The sequence below is a fragment of the Tenrec ecaudatus genome, chromosome 10 (genome assembly GCF_050624435.1).
Source record: "Tenrec ecaudatus isolate mTenEca1 chromosome 10, mTenEca1.hap1, whole genome shotgun sequence".
NCBI lineage: Eukaryota > Metazoa > Chordata > Mammalia > Afrosoricida > Tenrecidae > Tenrec > Tenrec ecaudatus.
Genome location: NC_134539.1, coordinates 143,041,732 through 143,053,553, shown reverse-complemented (window position 1 = coordinate 143,053,553; position 11,822 = coordinate 143,041,732). Strand labels below are relative to the sequence as shown.

At 63.0% G+C, this 11,822-nt stretch overlaps 2 protein-coding genes across 3 annotated transcripts in view; one reads left to right on the top strand and one right to left on the bottom strand.

The window, feature by feature from the left end:
- The first annotated feature begins 1,982 nt into the window (after positions 1-1,982).
- On the top strand, positions 1,983-4,063 carry LIMD2 (LIM domain containing 2). The gene is made up of 5 exons (XM_075559415.1): positions 1,983-2,087; positions 2,677-2,769; positions 2,910-2,969; positions 3,044-3,183; positions 3,262-4,063. Exons 2-5 carry the CDS (start codon positions 2,728-2,730, stop codon positions 3,419-3,421), a joined length of 402 nt encoding a protein of 133 aa, XP_075415530.1. The 5' UTR covers positions 1,983-2,087; positions 2,677-2,727; the 3' UTR covers positions 3,422-4,063.
- Positions 4,064-5,090: 1,027 nt separating this feature from the next.
- MAP3K3 (mitogen-activated protein kinase kinase kinase 3) overlaps positions 5,091-11,822 on the bottom strand; it is a 65,412-nt gene continuing 58,680 nt past the window's right edge. For both annotated transcript variants that reach the window (XM_075562050.1, XM_075562051.1), the window contains 8 exons: positions 11,160-11,227; positions 10,943-11,035; positions 10,282-10,473; positions 9,867-10,015; positions 9,309-9,440; positions 8,895-9,024; positions 8,421-8,598; positions 5,091-7,480 (listed from right to left, as the gene is read on the bottom strand). In XM_075562050.1, the coding sequence (XP_075418165.1) occupies positions 7,252-7,480; positions 8,421-8,598; positions 8,895-9,024; positions 9,309-9,440; positions 9,867-10,015; positions 10,282-10,473; positions 10,943-11,035; positions 11,160-11,227 (1,171 nt within the window). In that variant the 3' untranslated portion in view covers positions 5,091-7,251. The remainder of the gene's footprint in view (positions 7,481-8,420; positions 8,599-8,894; positions 9,025-9,308; positions 9,441-9,866; positions 10,016-10,281; positions 10,474-10,942; positions 11,036-11,159; positions 11,228-11,822) is intronic.

Below are 11,822 nucleotides of genomic sequence, written 5' to 3'. Positions count from 1 at the left end.
CATTCGGCCACCAAACCACGTTGGGGCTGAGGCCTGGGGGCTGGAGCAGAAGTTTAGGCAGAAGACCCCTTTTTGGCGGGAAGGGAGGCAGAGGGTTTGTAATATGAGTTGTGGTGTCTTGTTTCTGTTGGCTAATCCCCCAGAGCAAGTAACCTGAGAACCAGACCTGTCCCCTTCCCTCCTGCCTGTCTTCCTGGCCCAGGGCCTTGGGGCGCCTGTCTGAGCCTAGATGTGCATCTGCCAGGGCCAGTCCAACAGTGGTCCTCCTCCTCCTCTGTACCTCACGGGGCTGTGCCCATTTGGCACATTTGCCCCCCACTAGTGAGTCCCTGGGGCAAGGGTGGGGTGGCCTCCTAAACGCACATCAAGGAAGTGCCCCTCCCTCTTCCTTGAAGCTACTTTGAACCCTCAAAGGCCCCCACTTTCTCTCTCTCCTCAGAAATTTCAAAACCAGTTTAAAAACAACCTCTTGGCAATTATAGGGACTGAGGGGAAGGGCAGGATACCAACCCTGGCGGGCCAGTGAATGGGGCGGTCAGGTCACATTTCTCTCTGACCCCTCTCCTTCCCCCTGCTGAGTTCAGCTGTGTGTGTGTGTTTGCACCTCAAGTTCCCCTTTCTTAACGCCTCAGTCCATTTCCTTTCCTGCTGCCTGCTCATTCTCCACACCCGCCCGCTGGTCCTCCTGGTGGCTCCTGGGCAGCGTCAACTCACGCCAACCCAGACCCCTCTGGCCTCACAACAGCCTCTTAAGACTGATCACAGGGGCGACTGGAAACTCCTCAGAAAAGGGCATCATCCCCCCCCCCCCTGCCATGCAGGGTTCCTTCCTCAGGCCCGTAGCTCCGGGGAAGGACTCTTCCAGAAAGCATCATTAGACTGAGTAAGGAAACTGTGGGCAGGGGTGCAGAGCGAGTCAAGGAAACAGTTGGCTGAGGAAGAAGGCTGCTGCCTCCCTCCCTGCCAGGCTGGCGAGTGCAGTCACTGAGCTGTTCTATTCCCTGACAAGTGTGTGGGCTGGGCCTCCGGAGCCACCAGTTCTATTCCTGCCAGTGTGGGAACAAGCTATATTTAGGGCCGCGCTTCATGAAACCGCTTCAGCTCGACTTCAGAGAAAGAGAAGCAGTGGCAGGGCCCAGGAAGCCACCGCCTGCTCTCCCCAGCACGGCCGTGCCCCACTGCCCAGCACGGGCCAGCGGAGTCAAGCCGACAGAACTGAGGTCCCGGTCCGTCCGGGGATAGTGAGCCACTAGCAGGGGACACCTGGCTTCTTACTCAGCCTGCCTGCCTAGGCAGGGCTTTTATTGCCTTCAAGTCACTTCGCATTTCTGGCCTCTGACTGTCAAATGAGCTTTGGGTGCTCTGGGATTTGCTTATTGAAAAATGGAAATCTCTTTCCCTGAAGGTAGTGCCCTCAGCGGAGCTGGGGAGAACCAAGCTCGGGAGCAGGGGTGCTGCTCCGAGGCCCCTTGTCTAAAGTGTGAGGGCGCGGGGGATCTCCCGGCCAGCCTCCCTCCCTCCCTCCCGGCCAGTGGGCCCATTCTGTGCTGTTCTCAAATGGGGGCCCATGCGGGTGTGGCCCCTGGTGGCGGGGGCACCCCAATGGGGTCCGTCAGTGTGCCAGGCCTACGCAGGGCAATGCGGGGAACACTATGCGTCCTGGAGGGTCAGCCAGGGGAAACTGAGGCTAGAGTGGCTCAGCCCCGCCCCGCGTCTCTGCCTCCGCTGCAGGGCGCCCCACGAGCCAGGCGGTCCTCGCGACCCAGCCGCTTCCCGGCCCCGGCGGGGAGACGGGCGTCGCGGGGCCGGGCCGCAGGTCGGGGCTAGGGGCAGACAAAGGCGGGGGGCCGGGCTGCGAAGACAAAGCGCGGAGGGGGTCGGCGGCGGCAGCGGCGGCGGCGCGGGCCCGGAGGCGGCTCCGCGCGCGGCGGAGCCAATGGGCGGGCGCGGGGCGGGGGCCGGCGGAGGCGGCGCCGCGATAAGGCGGCGGCGGCGGCCGTGCGGAGACCACTGGCAGCGGCGGCAGCTCGCGCCCGCGCCCTCCTCGCCCCGCGGCCCCCGGACCCCGCCGCCCCCCGCCGAGCCTGGTGAGATCCGCGCACGCGAGGGCGGCGGCGTGGGGCAGGCGTCCGGCTCCCCCCGTGCTCGCGCCGGGCCCGGGCTGGCCGCCGCCTTGCGGGCGGGGGAGCGGGGGCGCGCGGCGGGGCCCGGGGGTCCCCTGCCCTGGGTCGTGGCGGCCTGGGGCCGAGGAGCAGGGGCGCGGGCGCGGCGGCCCTCGAGCGCTGTCCAGGGGCCGGGCTGCGCGCCCGGGAAGGAGGAGCCGCGACGCGGCGGGGGTCCGGGGTCCAGCGGGGCAGCCGCTTCCCGCCGGCCCGCTCCCCCGACACCCTGCCCCCGTCCCCGCCCCGCGAGGCGCGCCTGGAGGCCAATTGGGCTCCTCTTTCCCCACACATGGTTCCACTCAGGGGGCCCCGGTCCCTCGGGGAGCGGCGTTGGGGGCGGGCAGGAGCCGGGGGGAGGTAGGTGAGGGGCGGAAGTGGCAAGAGCAAGAGCAACAGGAAATGACTTAGGGAAAGTCCCAACCACAGACCCCCCAAGCCTGTAAACAACCCCCCGAGCCTGCCGACCGGGGCAGGGCCTGTGGGGCCCCACCAACTGCCCGACTTCCCCTTGCAGAACCCGGCGGGTGCCGCGTCCTCAGCGGGCCTCCATCACCTCCCACGAGCCATGTTCCAGGCTGCGGGAGCCGCCCAGGCCACCCCTTCTCATGTAGGTGTCCCGCACGGTGGGTGTTCAGCCGGAGGGCGAAGGGGTGGGGACCAGCGGGTTTGCCTGCCACCCTTACCCCTCTGCGGCCACGGGCAGGGGAGGCCGGGAGCTGACCTCCCTCCATCGTCCCCGCCCCCTAGGAAGCCAAAAGCGGCGGCGGCGGCGGCGTTGGCGGCAGCAGCGCCGTCCAGCGCTCCAAGGTAGGGCCCCGGGCGCCGGGTCTGGGAGGCCGGGTGGGTCCCTGGCCGGCCCCCGCTGAGTCGCCACCTGACAGTCCTTCAGCCTCCGGGCCCAGGTGAAGGAGACCTGTGCCGCCTGCCAGAAGACCGTGTACCCCATGGAGCGGCTGGTAGCGGACAAGCTTATCTTCCACAACTCCTGCTTCTGCTGCAAGCACTGCCACACCAAGCTCAGGTGCGCCCGGCCCGCCCCCGCGCCCGCAGCCTGGCCCAGCAGGCCCTGCACTGACGCCGCTCTCTGCCCCTCCCGCAGCCTGGGCAGCTACGCCGCGCTGCACGGCGAGTTCTACTGCAAACCCCACTTCCAGCAGCTGTTTAAGAGCAAAGGCAACTACGACGAGGGCTTTGGCCGCAAGCAGCACAAGGAGCTCTGGGCCCACAAGGAGCTGGACCCTGGCGCCAAGACAGCCTGAGCACTCCCAACCTGCCACTAGCGCCCTCAAGGGCCTGGGGAGGAGTGGGCAGGGGATCAGAGCTGGGCCTGGGTGGGGGCAGGGTGGGAAGGCAAAGGGTGAGGGGTTACAGGGAAGGGCTCTCCTCCAGGGTTGCCACATTCCCCATCAGTGGGTAGGGGCTGGGGGCCCAGACTGGGGTCTGCTCCCCACTTCTTTCAGCTCACACACCCCCTCCTTACCCAGGGCCCCCCAACCCCAGCTTCCCTATCTAGGTGCCTTTTCTCCAGCAAGGAGTCAGCATGCCCCCTCAGGGTCCTAAGCTCCCTCACTGCCACCCAGCCCTCAGGTCTTCCCATCTACCTCTGCCCGTAGCCTGGTCCTGAGCCACAGAGACCACAAGGACAAGGGGAGTGCACCCACTGGACCTGACAGGCAGCCCACCGCGAGAGGGGAAAGGGGCGGGGAAGTGGAGCAGCCCCGCGCCATCCCCCAAGGCAGGAAATGCCCAGTGGGGCCCGGGACCATCTCACCCCACTGGAATCAAGAAGCGGAAGTGAAGTGCCCGCCAGGCTGGGAGCCAGAGACTGGCAGCGGGACTGGCTGAAGCTGTGACCCCTCTCTTCCCCCTCCTTTGTGATCAACCCCATTTTAAACATGTTTCAAACAGATCCTGGCTCTGTATTATGTGGCCTGATGGGGGCTTGGTGGCAGGAAGGATGAGCGTGCCCCCAGGGGAGGGGGACAGGTCCGTCCCAGAGTTCTCTGACCTACTCAAATGGGCCCCTGCTGCCAGGGGTGGGGTGAGTGTGTGCCTGCGCATGGGAGGTGGTTTTACAACTGACTGCTTTGTCTTCAGTTGGTCTAAGTGCCCCATTCTGAAGTGGGAGGGAAGCATGAGGCTTGTGAATGTGAGGGTCAGGAAGTCAGTGGGGGTGGCACCTGCCTGGACGGCAGGCTCGCAGTGATGCTTGGGTGCACTCTCAGGCCCTGCCCAAGCACCCTTCGGCTCAGAAGCCTGCCGGGCTGCTAGGAAGCTGCAGAGGCAGTGAGTGTCCGCAGGCTGCCTACATCTGGGTGGCTCTTCCAGTCCCCATGCTCCCTTGCCCCCCTTGCAGCTTCAGGGAATGGCATAGTCACAGCCCCACTCTGGTAGTAAAGCCACACTGCAAGACAATAACTACATCAGATGGGACAGGCTTGGGAAGACAGGAAGCCTCTTGGGTTGTTCGATTTCTCCAAAATGCTCACAGCTAGAGGGTGGGGCAAGGGCAGTAAAGATGTGTCCTGGGTGCAAGGACTGCTGGGCCCCGTACTGAGGGCTGGGCCAGCCTATGCCAGTGGTCCTGGCTGGGGACAGGGTGGTAGCTCTGTCTGCTCAGCCACAGCAGCAGCAGTTACCTAGGGGGAGACGCCAAGGTAGCTCCTGGAGGCACTAGATCCCTTATCCTGCTGGGAGGGCATCTGAGGGGGTTAGGCTGGGTGCTGTGAAGTTCCTGGGGACCCCAGCTCCAGTCAGGAGAGCTGAGTCCCCTCAGCAGACCAGCCTGGTGGAAACGCCCTCTGTGGCGCTCCTGGGGTGGGGGTTGGCAAAATCACCCCAGACCCTCCACTTGGAGCCACTGCAACTGTGCCCCTGCTCCCAACCCTCCACCCTGCCCGAAAGCACGGCCGCAGGACCCCGCCGGTGTAAATGGTCCCTTTTATTGTAAAGTAATGCATGACACTGGCCTGGCTTTGCACTGCAAGCCCTCGGTCAAGATCTGGTCGACTACCTCTGGCTGCAGCTGCTTCTGCACGATCCACAGCAGACAGAGCTGGGGCCGATGGGAGGCAAGAGCGATGGCAGAGAGGGCCGACCCCAGCCCGGCCTCTCCGAGCTGGGCTGGCCGACGCAGACATGCTCACAGAATGATGAGAAAATGGCGGCTGAGCCCCTTCCCTCAGCAAGCCTGAGGCTACTGGGAAGATGCCTTTCAGAGCCCAGAGTCCCAGCCATCCGAGGGCCCCAGGACTTGTCATCTGGATTATTCAAAAAATAAGTTAAAATTAAGCAACAGCTTGGTCCTGAGGATGCTGAGCCAGGATGACCAGTTTTTGGCACAAAGAAATTGTGTTTTTTTTTTTGAAGTGCAGGGTTTGTTGGCTTGTTTTCAAATTCATTTGTAGGATACCTCCCTGTGAGGTAAGACCATCCAGGGGTGGGAGTGAGGGAGCTCTGGGGGAGCTTGAGCGCAGGACCCACAGAGTCGTCTCGTCAGCACGGGCACCTTATTGTCTCCTTTGGGGACGGGGATTGGGGTGGGGGTAACGAACAAGAGTGCTCCTGCCTTGGGTGGGTCCATCAGGGCAGGGTCGCGGAGGGGCCGAGCTGCAGCATGGCAGCTGTGGTCGAGAGGAGGGGCCGGGGCCTGTGCACCCAGCCTGGGCCCCGGGTGGGGTGGGGTGCACCGTGCAACACACATTTCTGCAAAACCAGCTGCTTTGGTGTTCTCTCCTCTCTCGAGGCGCCCGTCTCCTGTAACAGTCTAGAATGAGTATATATAAAAACCTCCAGATAGGATCTGAGATATAAATTAACAAGTACAAGGCCTCACATGACGTGATGTGAAAAGGCTAAACAGCGATAGGAACTACATTCATAAAAGTGCATCGTCGACAGACAACGAAGGCTTTGGCTTGTTCGGGCGCCCGAGGGGAGTGGGCATGGCCGGCGAGGAGCTGCCTGGTCTCCGGGCACTGGCCTGTCCCCCTGAACAACAGCTCCCATGGGAGCTGGGAGTCCAGGGGGAGGAGCTTAGCAATAGGCACATTTCGGAGGGAGGGGGCCGGAAGAAAGGACCAGCGCCCAGGCTGAGGTAAACATGGCCGACTCGAAGCCGCCTGGAGACACTGTTCCCCGCAACCTCAAGGTGCTGCCGCCCAGGGAGGAGTAAGGCGGAACAGAGGCGGAGGCCGAGCCCTTGTCGGGACAGCCAGCCTGGCTCCAAGCGAGCGCACAGCTGGTGGAAGGGGCTCTGGGCCAGCAGGGTGCGGACACTGCCCCCAGCTTGAAGAGGGGTGCTCAGGTCAGGGCTCCGGGCAGCCATGTGGGCCAGCGGCCTGCCTGTGGAGTCTGTCGGTCCTGCTGCTCCCGCGGGAACAGATACCTGGCCAGGCACACAACAGGTCCCGGAGCCGAGGGCACCGAGGTCTCCAGTTCAGAAATGGTGTCAGGCTAAGAGTGACTCCAACTTGTAAAACAGAGGCAACTGCATTGACAACACTGGGTATCCCCCCCCCCCCACTAGGGGCAATGCCACACCTCAGGGCCCTGCTTGGGGGGTGGGGCTGGGTCACGGGCAGGAAGATCAGGTGCCTCCTTCCCTGAATAAGGCATGACGTTTGTGTCATTCATCTTTGGTAATGGGCAGGTCTGGCAAAGCTGGCCTGGAGCGGGGCCGCCCTGGCCTCTGCCTTCCACTGGTGGGGGGGAGGCTGGGTTTGATCGCAGACTCGGGTGGGTACACACAGCCCAGAGCCGCCCACGCTGGCCTCCAGAAGCAAAGTAACACTTGGAAGGAAGTAACACTATTCACCCCCTGCGTCAGGCCCGCGCCCAGACCCAGGGCCTCGACACCGATCCCGGGTCAGGACACAGCTCTGAGGCTGGGCTGTAGTCGCCTTGCACACAGTTCCTGGTCCCTTCTCCTCGGCACTGAGCTTAGGACGCTGGAGCCTGCTGGTTTGGGCAGCTGGGGCTTCTGGTCCTTGAGGCTTGGCCCTGGAGCAGAAACGGCCCAGCAGATGCTGGCTGGCCTGCGGCGGGCGGGTCCCCAGCCTGGCCGGGAAGCAGCAGCGTGGCCGAGCACTCAGTACACGAGCTGTGCAAAGTGGTGTGTGAGCAGCTCCTCAGCCGAGGGTCTCTGGCGGGCCTCCACAAAAATGCGCCGCAGGAAGTCCCGCCCGTGCTCCGAGATGTGGGAGGGCAGCTGCGGGTTGGTGGGCTGCGTGGCAATCTTGAAGATGGCAGCCATGGCTTCATACTCTGCCCAAGGGGGCTTCTCTGTCAGCATCTCCACCACAGTGCAGCCCAGGCTCCTGGAGGGCAGAGAGGACTCGTGTCACCCAGGGCCGCCAGCCTCCTTTCTGAGGACACACCGAGGCAGGTGGTGCCGAGCCGAGGGCTGGTAGTTCGGGTGGGCTCCCACACGAGCGCCCTCCTATACACCGCCGCTCTCCCGGGGCTGCTCAGATTCGGGACAAGAGCCCTCGGCAAGGACAGGGCAAACAGCCAGAGCCCGTGGTCCTTTCCTGAACTGCGGTAGGAGTTTGGTGGCGTCGACAACACACACCTGTCATCGTCCAGTTCTGGGGGTCAGAAGGCTGCCACAAGTCTCAAGGTGTCGGCAGGAATGGCCCTTTCTGCAGGCTGGCAGGGGACGCGGTCCCTTTCCCGTCCCTAGAGGCCACACCTGCACGCCTTGGCCTGTGGGTGCTCTTTACATCACTTCGACCTCCTCCTACTGCCACATCTCTGAGCCCGTCTGCCTTCCTGTCCTGCTCCTTCTTCCTAAGGACCCTGTGACTGCGAGGCACCCACCCGACGGCCCAGATTGTCTCCCACCTCAAGATGTGTCCTTTAAGCACAACTGCCGAATCCCTTCTGCCCCATAGGGCATCAGCCACAGGTTCCAAGGATTGGCATGAACATCCCCGGGGACTACCATTCAACCACTAAGACCATTCGGGAAGGCGGGGGTGCTCTTCCAGTGTCTAAGGCACGAGGAGGCGGGCAGAGCCCGCTAGTGGACAGGTGGTCTCCTCCGACAGCCTACTTTGTCCAGACACTGAGCAGTTCCAGGGCCCGCCAGGCTGAAGCTTCCAGCAGTGACACCGTGACTCACTCATGTGAGGGCTAACGTCCAACTCCTGCTGCTGCACACGCCTCTCCCACCACCACCTGAGCCTGCGGGGGCCCAGCTGAGCCCGGGCCTGGCCCCCACCACCCAGGCCCCTCTGCGCCGTCCCCAGCTCTCACCACACGTCCGCCTTCCTTCCATAGCCTTCGCCGCTGATGACCTCGGGGCTCATCCAGTAGGGAGTGCCTGTGACTGAGCGCATGCCTGTCCCCGACATGCAGATGGTCTGCAGGCGCTTGCTGGCCCCAAAGTCCCCCAGCTTCACGTTCCCCGCAGAGTCTCTGAGGATGTTGGCTCCTGGGTGTGGAAAAGTGAGTAGTTGCTGCCAGCCCAGGCCCTCCGGGCATGTCCTCCTCCCCCTGGTCAGGGCAGGCCGCTGGGCAGGGTGGGAGCCTGCGGAGTCCACCGCGCATGTGCGCGTGCCACCGTGGCAGTGGCTGCAGAGCATCTCAGAGTGTTCCCCCAAATCGTGCCACCAGCCCCCCCATTCAGCACCCAGGAAGATGGCTCAAGGGCCCTGACAGGAAGCTGAGCTCCGTCTAGAGCCCACACCAGGTGGCATCGGCAGCTGACACCCCCCACCCCCAGCTCACCCTTGATGTCCCGGTGAACAATCATGTTGCTGTGCAGGTAGGACATGCCTTCCAGGATCTGCCGGGTGTACTTGCGGGTCACGCTCTCAGTCAGAGCCCCGTAGGCCTTCAGCTGGTCTTTCACTGAGCCCTGTCAGTCACAAGGAGTCACAGGGGGAAAAGGGGCAGGGGCATGCAAGGGGCAGGGGCACTGTACTAGGGGTTGCCGGGCAGCTTGACCTAAGTGAGCAACACTCAGTGCAGAGCAGAAGGGGGATGCCTGCTCTTCTAGGGTAAGCCTGGTCGGACCAGACCCCCTGCAGCCAGAGGCTGGGCCTTGGACCCCAAGCTCTGCTGTCAGCTCCCCTGGAGCCCTGGTTCCCAGTTGGAGGTGGGCGACCCCTCAGAGCCCCAGACTGTGGCGCAGGTACTTACCCCCGGCATGTACTCCATGAAGATGGTGAGCGTCTTCTCTGCGCGGTCGCGCAGGCAGCCGTAGTACTGCACGATGCGCTCGTGCTGCAAGTTCTTCAGCAGCTGGATCTCGCACTCCAGCGCGCTCACCTCCTGGGAGGCAGGAGGGGGGCACAGGGCGGGTTACAGTGGCCCACGTCTTGCCCTAGTCAGGGTGCCTGGGGGAAATCACCTGTGTGGGCCTCAGCTGCAACCTAGAGCACCCTTGGGGTACAGAGTGCCCTGGGGAAGCGGGGTGCTGGTGCTAGCACTTGTCTACACCTCAAGCTCAATCCAAAGAGAGGCTCTGTAGGTTCCCAAAAGCAGGGCCCAGGGCTGGAGGAGCAGTGGGGCGGGGGGGGGGGGGCTCGAAGTGAGAATGGTCACAGCCTCCTGAGTTCCAATTTCCCCAGGCCTGGCGGGGTGCTCTTTGGACCGTGGCCCCTTCACCTCGGGGTCGGGCCTCGAACTAGGGAGCTTGAGAGGAAGGGCAACTGAGAAAGCATGCTGTAGCTTCCTGAGCCAAGGCGCTGGCAGTACCTTGCTTGTCTCAGGACTGTCTGGGTCAAACTGGACCTGCTTGGAAGCGAGTTCACGCCCCGTGTCGACATCATAGCACAGATAGACCCGGCCGAAGGCACCCTGGCCCAGGAGCTTCCCGCGGCGCCAATTGATGGGGGCACTCGGCGCTGCAGAAGAGGAGGAAAACAAGGTGTAGTGACTCTGTCTGTGTACCCCAGGGGCCGGATGATGGCCGCCCGCAGCACCTCCTGCCTCGCAGGAAAGCACCCCCAACCCCAGCAGAGGGCCTGCTGAGGCCGTGACTAAATGTCTTCTGCAGTCATTAAATGCCGTAATGCTCCAAAGCACGTTAACTGTCTTAACATAGGATTGAAGGTGGGGAGAGGTGCCAGGCCCACCCCAACAGCCCATGAACCCCGTGCCCCCTCCTCACACTTGGTCGGCACGTTCCTCTCCTGCACAGAGAGGGCGTTCTCGCTGTCTGCACTCCACAGGCGCCCACGGGGGTCCAGGTACTGCACGGCCAAGCCCAGGTTCTCGCCGTTTGTGCTCATGGAGCGGCTGGAGGGCACCAGTGTGAACAAGTTGCCTTGATGGCGACGTATTCTCGGGAATGTTCTTCTGCCTAAGGACGCACAGGCAGAGCAGGTCAGGCCCCGGTCAGCGGCCGAGCGCGCAGTGAGGGGGATACACGGGCCATACCCTAGGGCAAAGGCTCGAGAAGGGAGGAGGATGCCACTGTGGCCAGATGGTTCAGGGGTCCTGGCTACAGGGAAGGCACAGGGATAGCCCCCAGGCCCTGGCCACTCGCCAGCCAGTCGGGCTGGAGGCTCTGTTCTGTGTGGTCACCGGCTCACAGGCCCTTGTGTTTGTTTGGGAGCTGGTGCCACTGACCCTGGGATCAGAAGACGGCGCCCACATGCAGCACCTTGGTTTATAAATGTCATCCCTCCTATCTTTTCGATGCCAGTGCTTCTGAGCTGTTCCTCAGGAATACAGGAAAGCCCACACCCTTGCAGCGGCTTGCCTGTAAAGCAGACCTCACCCGCCCTCTCCCAGGTGGCCAGCAGAGGGCAGGGTGCAGGCAGACTCACCATCGTTGTAGTCCTTGTGGTGCACAGACACATGGTAGCGCCTGGGGTAGGTCCCGCCTTTGACTCCTTTGTCATAGAGCTGAGTTTCCCGATCTGGGTAGGAGACAGGGGGTGGGGGGTGGGGTGCAGAGACCTTGGCGCGGTGGCCCGAGGGCGTGACAGCACAGACACCTCCCTAGCATTCTGCTCACCCAGGACCCACCTACCCACCACTCACCAGAGTACTCCTGCCTGTTGTCAGGGAAGCTCTGTGCGCGGGGCATTCGTGACTTCCGGAAGGATGGGCTGCAGAGAACAGAAAGAAATCACAACAGAGGCTGCAGCAGCGCCGCCTGGGCGGGAGGCAGGATGTCCAGATGGGCTTCCAGGCCGGGCTCGCTCCCACGTTATCATGCCTGGCAAGCAGAGAAAATGCCTCTACTGCCCGCCCCCTTCCTTGTCTGTGGCCCATATCCTACAGGACTCCACCCTGGACACAAGGCTCCCCACCTCAGCCCAAGGCTGTCCCAGGTGAAAGGTACTAACCAGTGTCTGCACTCAGTTACCTGACAAACTAGGGGTGCTTTCTCATTTCCTTCTCACCCCCAGGAAGGTAGAAAAAGACTGCCGCAAGCGAACAGCAGGTCCCAAGCCTCACACAGCGCAACCAGGTGCCATTAGTCTCTGTTTTATAAGTGGGTAAATGGAGGTTCCCAAAAGGTACATGGCTGACTGCCCAGAAGTATAGTGCGCATGCAGCAGAACTGGAAGGTAACTCCAAGGGCAGGGCCATAGCCTGTGCCCCGGGCACTCCAATCAGCACGTCCTCTCAGAGGACTCCCTCCCACCCATTTCCGGGGAGCTCAGAGTTGTCGCTCAGCAGTCCCGTGTGTGATAGAGC

Bases quoted from the DNA above. Each gene is read 5' to 3' on its own strand.
- LIMD2 (XM_075559415.1), top strand. From the start codon at position 2,728: ATGTTCCAGGCTGCGGGAGCCGCCCAGGCCACCCCTTCTCAT. The intron at 2,770-2,909 runs GTAGGTGTCCCG...CCCGCCCCCTAG, and splicing joins CCCAGGCCACCCCTTCTCAT to GAAGCCAAAAGCGGCGGCGG. The intron at 2,970-3,043 runs GTAGGGCCCCGG...GCCACCTGACAG, and splicing joins GCGCCGTCCAGCGCTCCAAG to TCCTTCAGCCTCCGGGCCCA.